General features: G+C 49.7%; 1 protein-coding gene across 1 annotated transcript; it reads left to right on the top strand.

Annotated features, from left to right (window-relative positions):
- On the top strand, positions 1,231–20,542 carry SCD (stearoyl-CoA desaturase). Its single transcript, XM_021399498.1, has 6 exons — positions 1,231–1,614; positions 5,115–5,391; positions 11,484–11,614; positions 14,450–14,655; positions 15,872–16,104; positions 17,290–20,542. The coding sequence occupies exons 1-6, from the start codon at positions 1,588–1,590 to the stop codon at positions 17,487–17,489; spliced, it is 1,074 nt and encodes a 357-aa protein (XP_021255173.1). The 5' UTR covers positions 1,231–1,587; the 3' UTR covers positions 17,490–20,542.

Here is a 20,801-nt window from a genome sequence, read left to right on the forward strand (position 1 = left end):
CAGACCCCTCTCAGACCTCTTCATCCATCACAGTGAGATGAAAAAGGAGAGACACATTTTTTCCCCTTTGCCAGCCACCTCTGGATACAGAGAACAACTGAGCTGCTGTTATTTTTCATTGTCACTTTTCCCTCCCAGTGATTGCAGTGCAGCTCACTTTTGACAGCTGCCACTGAATCAGCCCCGCTGAATGTGAGCTGGATCAGCCCGGGGATGGACTGACTCTGCAAGAAAGTGGTTGTCCATCTGCACCTCGTTTGGTCGGCTCCTTCGCTGAGGGATGGCTGCCTGGGCAGGATATGGCTCAGCGGATACGGGCACAATTCAGCATGGCTTTTGATGCTTTTGTTCCACTGTGACTCCTGCGCAATGGGGGGGGCACTGACTGAAAGCGGGGCACACTGTAGCTGGGGTAATGGCACTAGGGCATCCCAGGCCTTTCTGCTGAACATCCGGGGATGCCGGGCACGGTGGCCACACGGTGGGGTTAGGAGAGCTTCCTCTGCTCTGCCACCAGCAAGGCGGCAGCTGCAGGGCCCTCCTCACTTTTAATGGGAAATGTCTTCCTGGTAAAGAGCCCCAGCAACAAGGAAATCCAGGTTCTGTTACTGGGGCTGCGGAGAACGTTGTTACGGAAAATAGCTGATACCAAACTGAGCTTTTAATTTTTTTTCCCTTTCTGCCACCCTCCACCAGAAGGGACTGTTGGCTGGTGGAAAATGCCCAGGATTCATTTTAAAGGTTACAGCCAACGTTTTCCAGACTGTTTGTGCATATCAAGATAAGCCCCTATACAAATATACGTGTGGATCCAGACATACAATGGTGAATGTGCTTTTCTCCGCAAAAACATACGATTTTCATATAGACACATAAAGCTCTCCGTGGAGCTCCCAGTACAGAGCAGCTGTTTGACAATGAAGTCTCTTCTTTCCAATTCGCTGGCCAGGAAGGGGGTCCCCGCGCCCCTCTTGCTTGGCTCCGGGCAGCCCCGGTGCCAGAGGGCGGCTGCGCCGGGGAGCTCCGCACAGAGCAGGGCAGAGCAGCGCCCGAAGCCGCAGTGAGCGCCGGCAACAGCGGCCGCGCAGGGTGCGCGCCGCGGGGAGCGAACAGCAGATTGCGGGCAGCCAATGGCAAGGGCAAGCCGAGGTGGCACCAAATTTCCCGCAGCCAATCGGCTCGCGAGGGGGAGGGGAAAAAAAAAAAAAAAGGGAAAAAAAAAAAAGAAGAAGGAAAAAAAAAAGCAGCCAGGCATCATGCGAGAGCCTGGCCCTCGCCATCCTCCTCTTCCTCAGCATCCTTCCTCCCGCCCCCCGGCCCGCCCCGCCTTTCCTCCCGGGCACGCCGAGAGCCAAGCCCCCGCTGCGACTCGCCGCCTGCCGCGCTGATCCCACGCATCTCGCAGCGGGCAGAGGGTCACAGGGAGGCCGGGGCGCGGAGAGCCCGGCCCCGCTTAAATACCTCCGCACGCGCCTCCCCAGCCGCACAACTCGCCCGGCTAGGGGCCGACAGCAGCCAGAGTCCCGCAGCAGCCGCCGTCGGGGACATCCGCGCACCGCCGCCGAGGGACAGGGACACGGCAGCCACATGCCTGCGCACTTGCTACAGGAGGGGGTAAGCGGAGGGCTTTGTCCGCTCCTCGCCCTGTCCTGCTCCCTGCTCAGGGGAACGGCCCGGGCATCCACACGTGTCCGTGGCACACGTATGTGCGCGGCGGCGCGGGCCGCTTCTCAGTCGGGAGGCGGAGGCGCTCGGTGCGCTCGTAGGGCATCGCTCAGCCTCATCGGGAGATGGTGAATGAAACGGAGGCATCTGCCGCTGGGAGTATCGCCCAGAGAGGGTTTAGCGAGGGGGGAGCGCTCTCGAATAGACTGAGCATGAAATATGGGCTTGTTTTTAGACGTTCACCCAAAGCTGCTCGCGGGGGATAAGTCCTTTGTGGTATGAGGTCGTGAGGATTTGGGGAGTGGAGCTCTCGGACTGTGGTTTGTATTTTTTATTTATTTTCCGAAAAGAAAGGGCTCTCTCTTAGCAGCGTTTTTAAGCCAAGTATTGCAGCAGGGAGCGTCTCTAGGACAGACGCAAGGTGAAAGCAGCCAGCTGCCCAGATGAAATGAATGACTGTGTCTGCATTGCCAAAGCCAAGCAAACATACAATGGGGAGACGGCCCATTTTTGGCAGAAGGCAGCCTGAATAACAACCCAGCACCGGGAAGATATGTCGAGTTAGAGAACATTTGAGATATTATTTATGTATTTATTGTTTGCCTCCCGGCCGTCACCTTCCCCAGGGAGGCAGGGGCTGATCCTGCTGCTCCTGGTCTTGCGTTCTTGTCCTTCCCCATTCTGCCTGTGCTGAGGAATGGGAGGTAAACCACAGCCCCCTGCTTCACCTGTCACCAGCACATGGTGGCTGTTCCATCCTTTTGTGCACGTACTATGACCTTCCAGGGATGCTGTGATGTAAATAATTATATTCCTTTCACCATCTGAAATAGATGCCAAGGACGGTGTGCTCAGACCACGTTCCTTGGTCTTGACGTGTACTTTGGGGCATATCCTGGAGGCTGGGAAGAATCCTGTCCCTGGGTCACACTGGGCATACTGAAGTGTGCAGGACCTGAGATTCAGTGCCTTGGGGCCCCGGGCTGAACGCTTTGAGCTGCAGCTGGCTGTAGTGCTGTCTGGTTGCCAGGATCACCTATGCAGTGTTTGATGCTGATAGGGTACGTGGAGGAGCGTGGAGATGGGGAGCACATCTGTTGTGCAGATGAGAGCTGCAAAGTCATTCAGAAAGGAGGGAGAGCTCACAAAGATGGTTTAGTTGGTGCTCTCCCTCTCTCAGCTGTAGACCCCAGATCAATTCCTATCCTGTTTTCCTTGGTAGGAGCCACAGGAGTCACTGTGGCCATGAAAGGATAACAATCCGTTTTTTTTTTTTTCCCCTGGTTTCCCTGCTCTCTAGCTAAATAGCTGCACACTTCTCTCTCCTTCCTCCCCCCAGTCCTTTCCACCAGGTCTGTAATGGCGGAGCTGTGTTTCACAGCCATTTTATGGCCCTTTTGATTTAAGGTTAGTTTACATGTGAGAAATGACCTCTTTGATTATATCAGTGTAATTCTAGCAGCAAAGGTATGTTGGTAAAATTCCTCACATGTCTACTGCAACTCAGTAAGAAGTATTTTTTTTCTTCTCTGCTGTTTCCTTTGCACTCTCCCTCCTCCTCTTCTGTTCCTGTGTAACTCTGACTGTGACATAATCTATCGCAGAGGAGAAAAATGCAGTTCCAACCCCACATTCTTATTGTGGAAGCAGCATGTCCATATGGGGAGTATTACCCGTCTAATTATACCACCAGATCTCTGCTGGGAATTTTTCCTGCATAGACAAGTCTTCGATCTTTTTGGTAGATTGTCTTCCAGCCAACGAAGAAAACTGTGCCTTCCTGCCAAAATGTCAGATGAGAATATCTGACACTTCTGAATGGGCAGGATTTTTATTTGCCTAATCTCTGGATTAAAAGCCATTTCTCACAGCTCTTTTTGAGGGATTGCCTCTGAATTCTCCAGCAGCTTGAAGTATCACACCCTCAATTAACATTGACGTTAATTAGAAAAGCAGGGAGGGATGCCCAGTGGCTGGGATGTGGAGGCGGCCAGTCCCAGCACAGCGGTGCCTGGGCTCAATGGGAGCTGCAGGGTGCTCAGCAGTGTCCAGGGTTTATCTTTCTAGCTAGGGTATGTTCAACTGCGGAAGGAAAAGCTTAGAGGGCTCCCTGCCTAGCAATCATTTCACTTCCCAAATGTGAGGAATCTCCCGGCTTTGCCAGCTCCTCCCCATAGGAAGGTATGTCTGTAACCCTCTAGTTTCTGCCCTTGGGAAAGGGAGGAGTTGGAGTGGCCATGTAAGCTGCCTGGCCTGATTTTAATGCTTCCCTCAGGAAACTAGGCCATGGCAGAGCCGTGGTCCTTCAGGCATCCCAGCTGCCTGGGGTCCAATCTGCTTTTAATTCAGGAGAGGTTTCTCTTAGGAAAGGAGCTCCCCAACTGCAGGCTCTGAACTGGGCCGAGGCCTCTCCTGCTCCATCTAGGCTGCTTCCCAGCCCGGCGTGCAGTGCAGGCCCACGTTCCCCAGGCAGGGAGGCAGGGCCGGGCCGCACGCCCCCACCACCCACAGCCCACGTGCACAGCACCTCCGGGTCAGGCCCAGGCGTGCACTTGGATTTGGGCCCGCGGAAGGAGTGCGAGTGCCGGCAAACACGCAGCTGTCAGGATGGAGATGGAAATGGGTGATTCAGGGTTCAGTGACCTGTTTCATGAGGGTCAGTCCTGCCTGCTCTTTTCGTCATGCATGCCTGCTCAGGCGGGCTGTCACTGCGCCAGGGCAAACAAGCATGTGGAGAGGGAATGTTGTGTCATGGTTACAGGAGAGAGCTGGGAGCCAGATCCAAAGAGCTTGCTTCTTAAAGCTTCCTGTCCCTGCGCTGGTGGCCTCAGCTCATGGGATTGCCTTTATGTGCTTCAGTTTACCTGGTGAAGAGTGAGAATGGGATAAGAAGCCCAACAGCCGCCATGAAGTGGGGGCTGTGGGCCTGACTGGTCTGTAGGCAAGAGGTCCTGCTGCATCCCAGCCTGGGTGGGGAGGTGTGGGGACACGAAGAGACTCACCAAAGGAGCTTCCTGACGTTACCTTGTGATCCGTAGTGGGGTAACACAAAGACGCAGGAGGTTAGGAGCAGCCTGACAATTTAAAAAAAATCCTATTTCAGATAATATTTCTCCCCCATCTCTTTGTTCATTCACTAGGCTTCCTTTATTGTTGTCTGCTTGTGCCCAAGCCCAGACTGAAAGCCCACCTTAAAACCACCCACTCATAATACTGCAGGAAAATAAAAATCCTTGCAGCCTGCAAAAGAACTCACCAAAGCCACTGATAGATGAAAGACTGGCTTTCAAGTCTTTTTGTTTACTTTTTGCATGGTGTCCACCATTCACCTCCTCCTCCCAGAAAGAAAAAGCTCTCCCCCTTTCGCAGCCCATTACTACATTCCTGCATTTGTAACCACCAATTTCTTGTTATGTTTTCCCTTTTTTCCTTTCTTGAACATATCCAAGGAGTTCCCCCCCGCTTCCACCACCACCACTGTCACCTCACGGGTGACCAAGAATGGGAATGCCTTCATGGAGAAGGTCTTACTCAATCATGACGCAGTGGCAGCAGAACGAGGCATGGTAGACGATCTCTTCGATGAAACCTACTGTGAGAAGGAAGGCCCCAAGCCCCCTCTGCAATATGTCTGGAGGAATATCATCCTCATGAGCCTGCTGCATCTAGGGGCCATAATCGGGCTGACGCTGATCCCTTCTGCAAAGATCCAGACCTTGGCATGGGGTAAGCACATCTCTCCACTTGTTTCTCAATATCTGCAAACGTGGTTTTTGGGTGGGATTTTTTTTTCTCCCCAGGCTTCAAGAAGGAGAAGAAGTGGAGGTCTTCTTTTAGAAGATGCTCAGCCAGCTTCATAGCAACCTATAGGAAGACTTGCTAGTGTCTCCTGTGAGGGAGAAGGATTTGACAGGGACTGCCTGGCTGATTAGACAGCAAACCTGCTGCAGGGGCATTAGACAAGATACAGAGAGGAACTTGGCTCATGCTTCATACTGCATCCTTGCTGGCTCACCGAGGTCCTTTGCTTGGTAGGCATTTAGTGTGGGAGCTGGCAGAAGTAAGGGCCCAATTTTCTGGAGTATTCAACTCTCACAGGAACATTCCTGATGCTGAGTGGGAAAAAAAAGTCTCGACACAAAGCATTTCTAGTCTGCTAGGCTTTGGAGTAACCCACACCTGAATGTACGGCCCCTTCTGAGGTGAAGCACAGAAAACGTTTGATGGAGCACAGTGACAGTCCCAGAAAGTTAGGAAGAAAGATATTAGCAAGAACCCCTTCAGGAATGGCTGGGAACAGAAGATACAGGGAATTTGGTGAGAGGCCGTTGCCCGCAGTAACCATTCCTATGTAAGTCTGCAGAGACTCGACGTGTTTGTGAGGGGAAAGAGACAAAATACAATTGTGCTGAGGGTAAATGTTCACTCTTGTATCATTCTTACAATAGCACAATTAGCCTCCATCATCCCAGAATTAAGTGTGACAGCTTTCAAAAAATAAATAAGCAGCTCTCCAGGCAGCAAATTCCAATGGAAAGCACAACCAAGCAGAAGGTAGCTAGGAGAAGCTCCTTTTTTTCTGAGACCTATCCCTGAGCAGGAACTAGACTTCTCTGACTGCTTGAAAGACAGCTGGGACTGAGGCCCAAGCTGCTGGGGAGCCTCACTTTGCATGAGTCTTTATATGGACTCCCAGAGGGTTCAAGAAGCCAAACTATTCCCAGTGGGGAGATCTAGGTATTGCATCTAGCCCTTGCCTTTCTGTGAAGCAGAGCATCCTGAAATGGGAAGCCCCAGTCATATTTAGAGACCTGCTGGCATGGCAGCAGTGCTTTTAGTTTCAGCAGTGTCCCTCTGAGGTGCCCAGATGGGAGCAGCATCCTGGCAAGCCCAGTAGGACAGGCCTCAGAGAGGTCCTCTTGAAGTCCCTTGCTCTCCCTCGCTGCCCCTGCTGGATGGGACCCTGGGTGAGTCATGCTCTCAGTCTGTCCTCCTGAGGGCTGCAAGTTATAAGCATTGCATCTGGGCTGGTGAGGCGATGGCTCCCTAAGCTGCCAGACTTTGTGCCTTCCCAGCTACCTGAGCATCTCACAGTCAGAGACCTGGGGACGAGCCCGCTGGATGCCACAGGATTCAAGAGTCTGGCTACATCATCTGCAGAAACAGAGGCAGTGTTCTCTGTTCCCACACTGTCAGCATGGCCTTTCACAGGGATGTTATGAAAGAAAACTTTGCTGGCCTTTGCCTTGTGAAAAATTCACAGGCCTCAAGGACGGGCTACATTTTTCTCTGAGGCTGGCAGGGCTGGGCAGAACACGCAGCTTCAGCACAACATTGGAGGAGTGTTTCTGGGCTGTCTGTGTGGTGGGGAGTCCCCTTCTTGAGCTCCTGGCTGCGGGCTGGAGCTGCTGACTTTTCTCACACAAGCGTGCTGGCAGCCTGGGTCATCCAACTCCCAGCCCCCCGCTCGGGGCTTTACGGCAAGGAGGAGAGTGAAGGTGAGTTGGGCCTACTGGTTTAATGTCTGCTGAGATATGCTGTTATTTCCAATCCATCCAACCCTTCTCCTTCAGCTCCCCTGAGATATTTTAGTGGACTTGAGCATCTCGGTCCAGAAGGTAAATGATGCCTCGCACTCTGCTAAGCCCCATCTTACCCCCAGAATGGTCTCTGAGGCGGTGTCCTTGCAACCACGTGCTCGTTCAGGATGTCTGTATTGCATCCTATGGCACTTCTTGGGAATCTGCCCTGCTTTTTTTCCTGACCCCAGTCACTCCCCTCCCTCAGATAGCTCTGATGTGAAGTGCCAGCAGCTGTCCGGCCACTGTGAGGCACTGCATGATTCCTCAGTGGCTTCTGGAGTGACAAGTTCCCTGGGAAGGGGAGAACATGGAGTTTGAGGAACTGCATTGTTTCGGACTAGCTGAAGATCCATCCTATGTTAAAGGAGCTGCAGTGGCTCCAGAGCGCTCCCTGTCCCAGATCACATCCTCTGGAAAAGGACCACCCTCTCTTGCACCCTGCATCCCAGACAGAGCTTTTCTCTAGAGCACATTCTGTGGGGCTGGGACACTTCCTCCACAGATGTGACTTCTCAACAAGACTCCTTGCTCTTCCTTGCATTGTTCTTGTCTCAGCGCATTCGTTTTCTTGGTGGTACATAGAGGGCCTCTGTGACTGTCATCTCAGAGTCTTGCTGTTACCTTCCCAGCAAGGAAAGGACTACAGTTCCCCTTTAACACACAAAGATAGAATAGCAGGGACTTGTGTTGCTCCCAACCACATTTCATTGGCTCATGGCAGAGCACCTCTCCCAGTTGTAGTTTTGGAGCTGCTGGTTTTTGTTTGTTTGTTTCTCCATTTAGATCATTCCTTCTTCAGGCTATGTACATGTAATATAAAATCAGTGTGGCCCCAGATGTTCTCTACTGTGGCGTCTGATAGCTGATGTACCTACTGTATTTTTTATAAGGAGCAATCCTCTGCTTATATCCTCTTCATCTAGGCCAATGTCTCCTTGATGTTTCTGTCCCTCTGAAACCAGTTATATTGGTGACTGTGTTCTCTTTTGTTTTCATTTCTCTGTGTGCTAATTCCTCTTTGTCTCTCAAGCTCTCGAGCCCTGCCTTCATCATTGTTTGCTGTTCTGCATTGCTGTGTGCATTGTATCCCCTGATCTCTTTCTGGTACAGAGCTTCCCAGAACAAGCTGGGATTGTTGATCAGGTGAAAGCTCACCATATCTAAAGCTTTCCGAGCCCTTCCAATGCTATGGCTTTCTTGCTAGCTCCCCTTTTTAATTACTGTCTTCTCCAATACACTTGACAAAATCTGATCCAGAGTTTTTCTCTTTAGGGATTGTGGACATATTTTGTTTCATTTGCCAGACTGAGTTTGGAAGGGCAGGATGCAAAGGGGATGGACAGTTTCTTCTCTCACTGCTCACTCCTCCAAAATATGATTTGCAGGTTGTCTTCCTGGCCCTCAGGTGCGTTAGACAGTGATATTTGTGTTAACTCCTGATGACCTGGCTCCTTGCAGTGCTGGCAGAAACATGGGTTGATACTTTCCTGAACCAGAATCTTGCTGGATAATTTAGGCAATGGACAGCCTGGAAATCTCCAGCAAAATGTTTACAGAAGTCTGTTGCTACTTTCTCATCGAGACTGCTACTGGCAACACCTCTCCTAGTGTCCTCTCTAGGCTTAATTTGCAGGCGACTCTGCTTCTATGCTGAGTGCAGAGGGGAAGTTCTGATTTTGCCAGACAGGGAAGTTAAAGTTTAGCAACAGCAGCTCCTATTGCTCCTTCTAAACACTTTTCCCCTTATGCAGCCTGCATATGTTTCCTTACTATTGATTTATTTCTCCTGAGAGCAGCAACTGTCTGCTATTCTCCCAACCTGGCTAGGTTGGACTGGGAAGCAAACAGAAAACAATCTAGAGCTGTAGCTTTCCCTCCCTCCCTCTGAGCAGAAGCCCAAGGACACCTGTGGGAGGAGGGACACCTCTTCACGTAAACATCCTTGGTGCTGAATGCACGTGACAATGCCTTTAGCACATTCCTGGCTTCCCATCATAACTTGAGGTCTGAATCTGAGCTGCAAGGAGGTAAAGGCTATTGAGTCACATAGGCATGACTGAATCTGAAATGTTTTTGGATTCATTTTTTGGACCACTGAGTGCATTTTACTGACAGTGGTCATAATTCTTTGTATTTCATTTGAATGTGTCATTGGCAACATCACCTGGGATGTGCCAATCTTTTGGATATTGTATACTTCAAAGCCACAGTCATGTGATGGTACAGAACATGACATTGAAACCTCAGCTGATGGAGTGCCTAAGTCTTTCAGTTTGGGGCAGCGTGACAGGGTAGCTATGAAAGCCTGTGCTACTTTATCTCACCTTCCCTGTTTCCCTTCCAAATCCCGTCCTAATGAGTGATCTTGAAGAAGCTCTTCATTCTCTCTGAGATGCTCATTCCCTGACTAAGTCATAGCCATCTGTTCATGGGGATGAACCCTCTGAATCATCAGGGTACCTGATTCCTCTGTTTACCAGCATTTCTTTCAGTCTCATTGTCCAGATCCTGTTCCTGCTCCAGTTATCACTGTCATAACCTATAGGTATGTCTGACAGAGCTAATAGCTCCCAAGAAAAGTTTAGGTTTCTGTGGGGTTGGGTGCCATGTATGCATAGCCTGAGAACCAGGTCCTTTCCCACAGAACATTTCTGCTCCTCAGATAAACTACAGCTATTGTATGTGGGCAAGAGGCAAGGCAGCATGGAGTTATAGTTAGTTGTGGGACAGCATGTGAAGGTAAACTAGAAAGGGAAGCCTGAGCTTAGGCTATAGATAGGGCCTGTACTCACCTAACCTGGTACTTACTTTCTAGTGCTGTTAAAGACGATTAAAGATTGCACAGTTCCATTTCTGTGCCCAGTTCACCCTTAACTCATACCTATTTGCCCCACATTTGGGAGCTGGGCTCCTTCCCTAGCAATTTACCCCCTACATCCTTGATCCAACATCCACTGCTTGTTTTTTTTTTCCTATGGACTCCCTGTTTGGTGTCTCTCATGGAGTATGTAGAGATTGGAGAGATACTGCTCTCAGCTCTGCCATAAACTGCTTGTCACTCTTGGAAATCTACCTCAGCTGCCAAGATGTGCACAGTAGGTTACCCAGAGGTTTTATGAAATCTGGTTTGCATGGCACAGCAGCCTGTGCCCAAGGGAGAATGATGGTGTGTCACGCTCTTACTGCTAATAGGAAGTGTCTGCAACATCCAGGAGCGGGTTTAGTTGTTACTGCAGTGTCTGAGGTTATTCAAATCAGAGTCAAAGGCCTGGATTATTTGAATGAAGAAAAGGGGCACCAGTGCCCTATGTGTGTCTCAGATCTTTGATTTTAATTATGTTTCTAGCAGAGTATTTTCTGAATTAAGGATAAGCTTGATTCGATCCATTTGGCTGGAGTGAACGGTATTGTCAAGCATACAAGTGATCCTTATCAATGGGCCTACTTGTAGGGATAAGGAGCAGTCTGCAGGATTAAGTGAATTGGCTGAAATCTGCAAATTTTTACCAAGGATGGAGTTATCCTTTGGGAAAGTGGGAAGATGTCCCTTCTCCCAGAGCTCTCATTAGATTGGTGAGTTAGATATTTTTCTAGCCAGCTCAGACTAAGGAAGGGAGCAGAAGAGAAGCCTAACCCTGGGCTTGAGCTGTCCTCCTAAATAACTCTAAGATAATCTACCACCTTTAGGTTAAAAGAATGCAAAAGAGTGAGGACAGGTGAGATAGGAAAGTGAGATCCTTGATCATTAAGGATGGGAGGAATGGGGAAAGCCACTCCCTAGTAGACTGCAGCGTTGTCTGCACAGGGCTGTATGGAACCAGCTGCGATATACAATTTTGTGCATCTGGCACCATGACAGCATTAAGCTGAAGAACCAGCCCTTGTGACAAGACAAGTCTTGAAAAAGAGTCACCTACCTTGCCAGAGATGAGGAGCTGAAGTGATTTTCTCCACATTGTGTAGGAAGCCTGTGGTAACTCCTTAGTCCCAAGACCTGTAACATCCTGATGCACCTCTCTTCCTCCCAGACCAAGCCTGTCTGATGAGGGGAAATGCTTTTCAGTAAAGTAACTGCACTCTCAAGTTGATATATTACTGCCTTTGTATGTGCTTTCTGTGGGTTCTTCTCTTGAATACACAGCTTTGGGGGAAGGTTTGCCTTTCTGTTGCTTTGCCTGAAACTGTGCTGCAGGCTGACTTGCTCTAACTGCTCCAATGCTTTCATTTCCTCTCCAGCCATTCTGTGTTTCATGTTCAGTGCTCTGGGGATAACAGCTGGATCTCACCGCCTCTGGAGCCATCGGTCCTACAAAGCCACACTACCCCTGCGGATCTTCTTGACTATTGCAAACTCCATGGCCTTCCAGGTAAGCACCTGCTCTTTGTGCAGAAAGAAGTCCTCAGAAAGAACTGCTTCTCTGAGTCTGTGTTTCAGGTACAGGGCACAAGATGATGACAGGTTCCTCTCTTCTACTACCTTTCATTAGCAAATAACCTGCCCTTTCCATCTAGCATTGTGGTGCTGAAGTCCATCTCATTGCCTTCACGTTGCCCCTTTAGAGGGTGACTGTGAGATGAACCTTGCTAACAAGATGGGGGAAGGACTGCTCGCCGATGTCAGGGGTAGGAAAGCTCTCTGAAGCAGGAATGTATGCTTCACTCAAGTGCATTCTCCAGTACTTGCCTTAGGAGGATCTGTGAAGGAGGTGTGGATGTGCCAAGTGCTCTCCTCCCATTTAGTGGCCTCGCCCTCCTCTTTCTGCACTACTGATAAGAGGGGGACACATCTGCACAGACTGGGGAGCCAAGCTGTGGAATCTGCTGCTGCAGAAAGACCAAGCACTTCAGCATTTAGGGGTATGCTTCTTTGGTCTGGAATAGTAATGAATTCATGCCTCTAGCTTCCAGAGAGTCTTCCCAGGGCAGTGATGCTTCAAGGGGAGAGGGCTGGGCCCATTCAGAATGGCCCAAGTGACTTGCAGGCAGCTGATAAGCACCTCAGGATATTGCCTAATCACTCCTGAGAGCACTTCATCATCCACAAAAGCAAACAAGCAGGGAAGTCCTTCGGGACTGTGTAAAGTAGCAGAGGTAGCCCTGAAAAAGTTCGAGTGAAAACCCTAATTGGATTGTCACAGAAAAATTGTCAGTCTCTCCTGTTTATTGCTGTGAGGCAGCTCTATTGGAACCCTATCCTCCAATTTTACTTGAGGGGACTTCGTACAGTCCTGCTACTGTGGAAGTAGTGGTAGCATGGCAGGCTGTAGCACTTTCTGTTAGAAAAAGGTGCTCAGAAGGGTGCCAGTGCTTTGCCCTTAAGTAATTTTCCAGCTGAGGTGTGGGGAGAAGGGTAAAGCCCAAGTGGACCAGTTGTTTTAGAGCCATTATCTCTCTTTGTTCACTGTGCAGCCATAGAGGATATAATTTCATTGACATGTAATCAGGACAGGGTTGGAGTGTTTCTTCCAGTCTTGTAAAAGTTTCTAAAACACCATTCTCTTTCCTATTCTCTGTTAGTACCAAATCAGTTTTTCATGAATAAGAGGAAGGACCAAGCTGTTGATTCCAGCTACTGGTCCAGCATTCAGCATGGGAATGAGATGGGTTGCTGTGTATTGGCCAGTCCCGTACAAAGTCCCAAACTCCTTCACAGAGTTATAGGGCAGGAGAGGGCAAGAATTTGCTGAGCTATTGCTATTGGGAATAGACAAAGATGAGAGACAGAGAAATATTCCAGCTTCAGTAGGAACTAATCCAAAGTTTTACTGAAAATTCAGTACCATTCCTTTTGATTTTTTTCTTTTAATAGTTACTTTCAATGAGATCAAGAGAAGGTTTATTTGCAATTTACCTCACTCCCGTTATTGACAGCAGCTCTAAAATCAGACTGGTAATTATTCAAGCCAGAAAAGATCATAGATCATCTTATCTGAGGTCCTCCAGAAAATGCCTGTTGGCTGCTCAGAGACCTGTGGCTTGAGGTTTCAGAGAATTTGAGCCCCATCTGGCTCTTCCATCATCAAGACCAGACTGCTGCAGTGCAGCAGAAGCCCCTCTAGTTACAGCCTATAAGCTGGAAACTCACAAGGAGGGAGGGTTCTCTGAGGCTTTACCTGCTGACCTGAGAAAGTCAAGGTTGCAGTTAGGGGTGGCCCCAAACCAAGATTTGTAGAAAAGACATATGCTAAAGTTTAGATCAAGATTCTGACTTTTCTGCCTTGAAATCCCTGATAGGTGTTTGTGCACACAGTGTGAAAGATGAAGTAGTACCATGCTCTGGGTGGAGGACATGGCCTCTTTACAGATTTGTGCCTACTGCCTCCAGCAGAAGGCATAGTTCATAGAAGTCCAATGTAGTAATGGGATTAAGGAGTCTCTCATGTAACAGAGGAAACAGATTTGTGCTTAGAACTGTTTCTTGCTTTCCAGGATGCTGTAATACATGGCTTTAAGCTAACCAATATCTTGCTGTAGAGGAATGAATACAGGCTCATTGAAATACATTCTTAAAAGTGGCCAAAACAATTATTTTGTAATACAAATGATGAAAAAATTGACATTTTCCAAACCATATTGATTTCGTAGCTCAAAATGGGCAGATTTTGGTAACTGTCATTGAAGTGGTGCGTTTATTTCTAAAGAGGGACCTATCTTTTAATATTGCTTGATTTCCAAGAAAAAAAAAAGTTTTAAAAAAGGATTACTCCCAGTTCAAACAGATTTGCCAATCCCAGGGAAAGTAAGGCAGGCTGACCCATGGAAAATGTCACTGTGGAGTGAAGGGGCAGGCTGATCAATACCTACTGGCAGCTCTAGGGACATGGTCAAGAGACCCGTGAGTGCTGAGTGTGTGAGGGAGGAGGCATCAACTGGCCAGTTAGGACTGGCTATTGTGGGGTGGGGGAACAAACAGGCCAATCAAAGCCTGTGATGCTGTACAGGATGTGCAAACCAAGACCTACATTTAACTAATTAAAAACAACAACAACAACAAAAGAGAGAAAAATAAGACCCATCAAAGAAGCAGATGTTAAAGAACAAAGAAGATCCAACCTCTGCTTTGAAAGTCAAAAACCTCACATTCTAAAGAAAGATAGAATGGCTAATACACCTTCATGTCGACAGGATTTAGGCCTTTTTTGTTAATTTGAAGGGAGCATCTCCAGCCCTAGTCCTAAGTTTCTGCTCATCTTGCCTTGCAGAATGACATCTATGAGTGGGCCCGGGACCACCGTGTCCATCACAAGTTCTCCGAGACAAATGCAGATCCCCACAACGCCACGCGGGGCTTCTTCTTCTCCCACATTGGCTGGCTGCTGGTACGCAAGCACCCGGATGTCATAGAGAAGGGCCAGAAGCTGGACCTGAGTGATTTAAAGGCTGACAAAGTGGTGATGTTCCAGCGGAGGTGAGTAGTGGGGTGTGGGATGGAGCAGGAACCCCACAAGCAGGATAGGGAGCCCCTTTGGGGAAGTATGAAGGGAATTGGGGTGTCATGTGAAAAATGTGAGTTCTTGGTCTGCCTGAGGCTTTGCCATGGGATGAGCTCTGTGAGAAGTCAGCTGTGCCTCTTCTATATAGGAAGCATTTAGGAGCTGGTGCTATCGCTAGCCCTCCCACACCCCTTTCTCACCTGCCAGCCTTGTAACACCTCACTGGCATGGGCTGAGTTTCCCACCACAAAGCACTTTCATGCCTGCTTGCCCACAGTCCAGCTGCTGCCTGGGCTGGCCCAGAACCCACCTGTACATGCCTCGGGGCCATCGTTGGAGAAGCTGTGGTCCACTTTCCAGGTCATGCCTCTGCCTCCCTCCCATCAGCCTGCTAGAAACAGATGAAAGAGGAGTCCAAAATGGGGATATGAGGGGGCAGTCACTAGGAAGGACAGTCTTGATTCATTCGTGCCTCTTGTATGGAGTGTCTGTCATCTGTCTGAGGTTGTATTGGGGCTCATCCTTGGAGAAGATGAGCTTGTCACCAGGGCTGCAGGGATGGGACACTGAAACCTAACTCAGTGCCACATGAACCAAGCACTTTATGCTCTCCTACTTTTTGTGCCCTGTATTTCTCTTGTGGATCACCAAAGTGGCTCAGCTTCCCCTACTCCCATCCCTCCAGTGTGAGAGATCCCATATGCTCAGCTATTTGAATGGGGCAAGCATACTCTGCTTGCACTTGTTTGTGGGGTATATTGGCAGACAGGGCCAAGTGCAAGGAGGAGATGCAGCACTGGCCCAGAGCTGGAGAACAGACCTTCTGTGGGACCTTCTGCAAGTGTAGTATTGCATTATAGAGACCAGTATAGCTAAGGGATAAATGGGAGATCGGGAGGAAAGCAGAAATTGGTGTCTGGACTTACGGTGATGGGGACGTTTCTACACATGTGAGGTTGGGACAAAGAGGGCAGGAGTTTAGTCCAAGTCTCTTGCCCAGAGATAAGACTTGGAAGTCTCCAGCAAGGGCTTCTGTGCACCCAGGGTAAAAGGAACGGGGCTCAGCACTGAGATGTTTCTGTGCTCGATTTTCCCCGTATGGCTCAGACAAAAGTGAAATCTCCCAAGGGAGGACTGAACCAGCCCTGCCTCTGCCACTGAACACTTTCCTCCTGGTCCTTTCCTTTCCAGATACTACAAGCCGTCGGTGGTGTTGCTGTGCTTCACGCTGCCCACTGTAGTGCCCTGGTACTTCTGGGATGAATCCATCATCATCAGCTTCCTCATTCCAGCCATCCTGCGCTACGCCTTAGGGCTCAATGCCACCTGGCTAGTGAACAGTGCTGCTCACATGTTTGGCAATCGGCCGTATGATAAGAACATCAACCCACGGGAGAACCCTCTGGTCAGCGTGGGGGCCCTAGGTACGTTCAGCATCCGTGATTTTCACTGCTGGTGCTGCAGCTGTTTGTGGAAATTTCTGTGAATCCAGGTGTCCTCATTTCCCCTGCACCCTTCCCCTCCTGCCCTGTAGCTTTTGTATGTGGAGGTGTTTCCCAGTCTAGTCAGTGAGTACATAAGGGCAGTGGGGTTATCAGCTTCCACTACCCTCACTGCAGCCTGGAAAAGACTCTGTTAGACTTAGCACCTCCTTATCTCAATAGCAATTTTTTTATTTACCTTGCTCCAAGGTCTCTCTGCTCTGTTTACCAGACCAAAAAATTTGTGCTGCAGTCTCTGCTTATCTGTCTTAGATTTACCATCTCGAAAACCAGCAGATGTGTATTTGGATGTGCTCTTAGGGCAGCTAGTGATTTGGGGTTACTTGAAGATGAGACAAGCCAGATCTCATGCATTTTCCCAAATTCTGAGAACTTAGGAAAGTATATCCTAGAGTCAGCATTTGCCCATATCTGTTCCCCTAAACTCAAATCTCAGCTGGTGTGCATCCCTGTATATTACTGTGGCTGCACTGATTTCCATCACTGAAAGATCTATTCCTGAGTTTTTAGTAGGGAGGGATTTTAACTATGGAGAGCCACGGAGTAGGAGCAGGAGTCCAGGCAATGTAATTGGGCACTGAAGCCCACCTTAACACTCTCCAGAGCAGAGGGTAACCGACTCATCTGGATTGCTTAGTAGAGGTCTGTCTGCATTGCTCCCATCTGGAAATACCTTTTGGATTTTGGATTTTGTTGGTTGGCCTCTCCTGGTTTGTCATGGACTTGATGCAGGTCTGTCTGGTAGCTCAACCTATACTGGAAGGTGTCTCATTGTGGCAGAGGAAAAACCATTAGGATTCCTTCAGTGTATTGGTGAAGACTGTGAACCAGAACCTTTCTAGGTTCCTTGCTGCATGGTCATTTTCCTCCAAAGTCTCATAACTCCTCTATAGCTGTCATTGCCTCTTTAAAGGAAGCCTGTGCCGGCCCAAGTGATGGACTGTGCCCAAATGAGATGGGGTAGATCACAAAGGAGAAACTGGGCTGAGAGGAGAAAGCAACCCAGGCTCAATCCAGAGCTTGTTGCAGGACTGTGGTGCTTTGGGCCAAGTGAAAGGGGCCATAGCCTAGAGCTCTCTCCATCCTCTCCTTGGTTATGTTTTGCAGGAGAAGGTTTCCACAACTACCACCACACGTTCCCCTACGACTACTCCACCAGTGAGTATGGCTGGCGCTTCAATTTAACCACAGCCTTCATTGACCTCATGTGCCTCCTGGGGCTGGCCAGCGATCGCAAGAGGGTCTCCAAGGAGGTCATCTTGGCCCGGACAATGCGGACTGGAGATGGGAGTCACAAGAGCGGCTGAGTTCCTACTCCCCTTCACGCACACATCCTCACCTCTCCTTCCTCCTTTTTCTCCCTTTCTCCTTTCCTGACCCCTCCGAACACGCTGGACAAAGGTTTAATGTTCTGTTTACTAACTACTGAATAACGTTACCAGTTTGCTTACGATAATGATAATGAGTTTTAACCTCCTCCCATGGTGTATTTTACGCAATGTATTTAAGACCTGGAGCTCTGCCTTTGTAACACCAGGCCACCCCTTTCCCTCCTCCCCTGTCCCTTTTCATTCTCATCTCTAACTCCTCTGCCTTGTCTTCTGCTTTACTTTGTCCCCACCTCCCCCGGTGGAGAAGCTGGTGGGAAGCAGCCTGGGCCATTGCAGCCAAATGCATACCACAGTGCTGACGGATGCCTATACCATCCAGCTGAAGAGTTGAGCCAAAGTCAGTGTGACTGTCTCCCCAAAATACCCTCCTCTCCTTCCTCTGTCCCTCCTTTCTCAAGGGCTGCTGAAGCTTGGCATGACTAAACCGCTCTCTGGGATAAGCAGCCCTGTCCCTTTCCCTTACTGTGGAGTGCAGAGCGTGGGGAGTGGTCTCCCCCTCCCCATCTCTCAGCTCTCTGGTGGTGGGAGGAGAGCCCCAAAGATGTCTGAGAGCTCCAGGCAGGTCTTGGGTGGTTTTGTTGGATGCTGCCGAGATTTTGCCAGCAAATAGGATGTGCCAAAATTGAGATGGGGAGAAGGATGTAAACCAAAGCTCCACCACTGTATTAAGCTGCTGTACATGCTGGAGGAATGGTGTCCCCACAGATGTCCTGGTGTCCCTGCATGCCCCAGAGTGTGGGTGCAGGGACACAGGGACATCGCTGGTGCAGCAAGGGAGCACCTGTGGGCTCAGGACGGTGTGAGAACATCTTGGAAGACCTAAAGAGCAGGTCTCTCCTTCTGCATGGGCTCTGGTTGGTTGATTAGCAAGTGCCTGACAAACACTGGTGTGGAGCAGGGCGGCAAGGAGCCGAGGGGTTTTGCAGTCCCCAGCTGCCTGAGGAATAGAGTTGCACTCCCAAGAGAACACGGGAAGAGAAAGCAGCTCCTCCTTAGTCCCTTAGCTTGTTTCCTGGCCCCCAGCGACTGCCAGCTTGCTGCTCAGCCTGGTGAGCAAGCTGCTGTCCCGCTATGCAGGCAGCGCGGGTGGTGAGGCAGCACAAAGGTCGGTTATATCACCCGGGCCTGAGACAGCGTGGGCAGGCAGCTGAAGGGCGTGTTGGGAAAAAGAAGCTCTTGTGGGTGTTGTTTCCTGCAAGCTGCACAGACTGCAGCAAGAGTTCAGGTGGTTGGGTCATGGGTACAGTGGCCCCTCACCAGGCTGAACGTGCTTTCTTTTTTTCCTCCTTAGCTCCCCCCACCATAATCCACTTTTATTTTTGCAATTAGTTGTAGCAATAGTATCAGTTGTGTTGCTTTAACGCATAGACAGAAATTGAGGAAAGCAAGAGAGGTGACCAGGAAGGGGTAATGTTGGAGCAGACTGGCATCCCCCTGGTTCTGGAGTCGGCTAATTCACCCAGCCCCCTGCCCTACTCCCCACAGCGCAGCTGGGCAAGCCTCCCTGAAGCCAGCCGCTGTGGCTTTGCTGCTCTGAGACATGTGGGAAGCAGAACAGCTTTGCAGTGCTCTCTGTAACTCTCTTTAGCTCAGGACCCTGAAAAGCAGTCCTTCTGCTCTCCTTTCCCCTCCCTGCCGCAACCTTGTCACTGCTCATCAGCACGGCCCCTCTGCTCTGGGCCACCTGGGCTGACACAGTCTCCAGCTGAGGGCTGCGATCAGGAGCTCCCAGCATCCCGAAGATAGCGGCAGCACGCTGGAGGCAGCATCCTTACAGACCCATTGTTTTGTCGGGGTCAAAGGGGAGAAACACTCTTAGCTCTACAACTGTGGGCTGCCTTCACCGAAGTCTCCAGAGAGGATGAGGTGCTCCAGCCAGTGCTGTGAAGGGGGGAAGGCGAGGAGAACGATTCCTTGCTCCTGGTGCCCTCAGCCTGTAGCATAACATACCCTGCGGCAGAGAAGCGTGCGTGACATGCTGCAACAGCTCACATCCTCCCAGCAGAGAAAGCAGGGCCTGACTGATACCAAGGGTTCCTTCTGAATTTCAAGTGCTGATTTGGGTCCAGAATCTGAAATCAGGGTGGAAGCTAAGGAACAGTAACCAAACAGTCCTGGTGTTTGCCCAGTCACTTTCGAGGTGGATTGGCAAATATCTCTGGGTGCCTTAAATCTTTCTTTAATATACATAGAAGTATTGACAGCTGTTTGCTGTTTTTTGTTTTGTTGGTTTTTTGGGTTATTTTTTTTTTTGCTGAATTATGAACATTTGAGGGGTTTCTCATTTAATTGCCTACATTGAACTGGGGGTGCAGGTGATTTTGAATGTACTTGAGTTAGAAATTTTCGTTAGATTAAGAGACAGATACAACATTTTAGGTAGACCTTTGTTTGATATATATATATATCTATATACACACCTATAAATATATATATATATATTTTTGGTGGCATGTTTGTATCCTGGACGCGTCATCTGTATGTGTAGTGTAAATGAGCCTGTGAGAGGTGGAAGCAGATGAGGCGGCAGCGGGGCCGTTCCCCGAGCCCAGGTAGGCACCTGCTCGTTGTGCCGCCTGGGGACATGTCATGTCATGCCTCAGTTTCCCTGCACGGGGCTGCCCACTGCCCACAGGGAGCGGGAGGGAGGCAGCAGCGCACCACGTGCACACCGATGCTGGAGGAAGCGTTTTCCAGGCCTGTTCCCAGTGGTATCACAGAGAGCAAGTGCTGGGTGCTCGGGGAAGGACTGGAGAGCTGAACTTGCGTGCTGCCTGAGCTCTGTCACTGTTGAGAGTAGGATACGATTTTTCACAGCTTAGGGATTTCTGCATAGTAGTATCTCTCTGTTTTGTGTATTGGGAAAAAAAAAGAAAAAAATTTTGAAATAATTTCTACTAATATGGAAACAGATATCTGGTTGTGCTGATCTGAAATTTTTTGTTCATAATAAAAATGTTACTTTAAGACCTGTTGGGCTTTTAATGTGGCAGGTGGGACCGGGCGAAGCACAAGAACTTAGGAGGCACGCTGTCACCTATGCCTTTGGCTGAGCTGGCCTCGGTGGTCCTCATGGGTCCCTTCCAACGTGAGATATTCTGTGATCTGTGGGCTCGGAGCTGCCAATTCCCAGCCCTGCTCCCTCCCACCCACGGCGAGGAAGGGGAGATCACCCTCTGCCCCTGTAAGGGCGCTGAGCGAGCAGCTCACAATGGCTGCTCCCTCCCG

The sequence above is a fragment of the Numida meleagris genome, chromosome 5 (genome assembly GCF_002078875.1).
Source record: "Numida meleagris isolate 19003 breed g44 Domestic line chromosome 5, NumMel1.0, whole genome shotgun sequence".
In the NCBI taxonomy this organism is placed as follows: Eukaryota; Metazoa; Chordata; class Aves; order Galliformes; family Numididae; genus Numida; species Numida meleagris.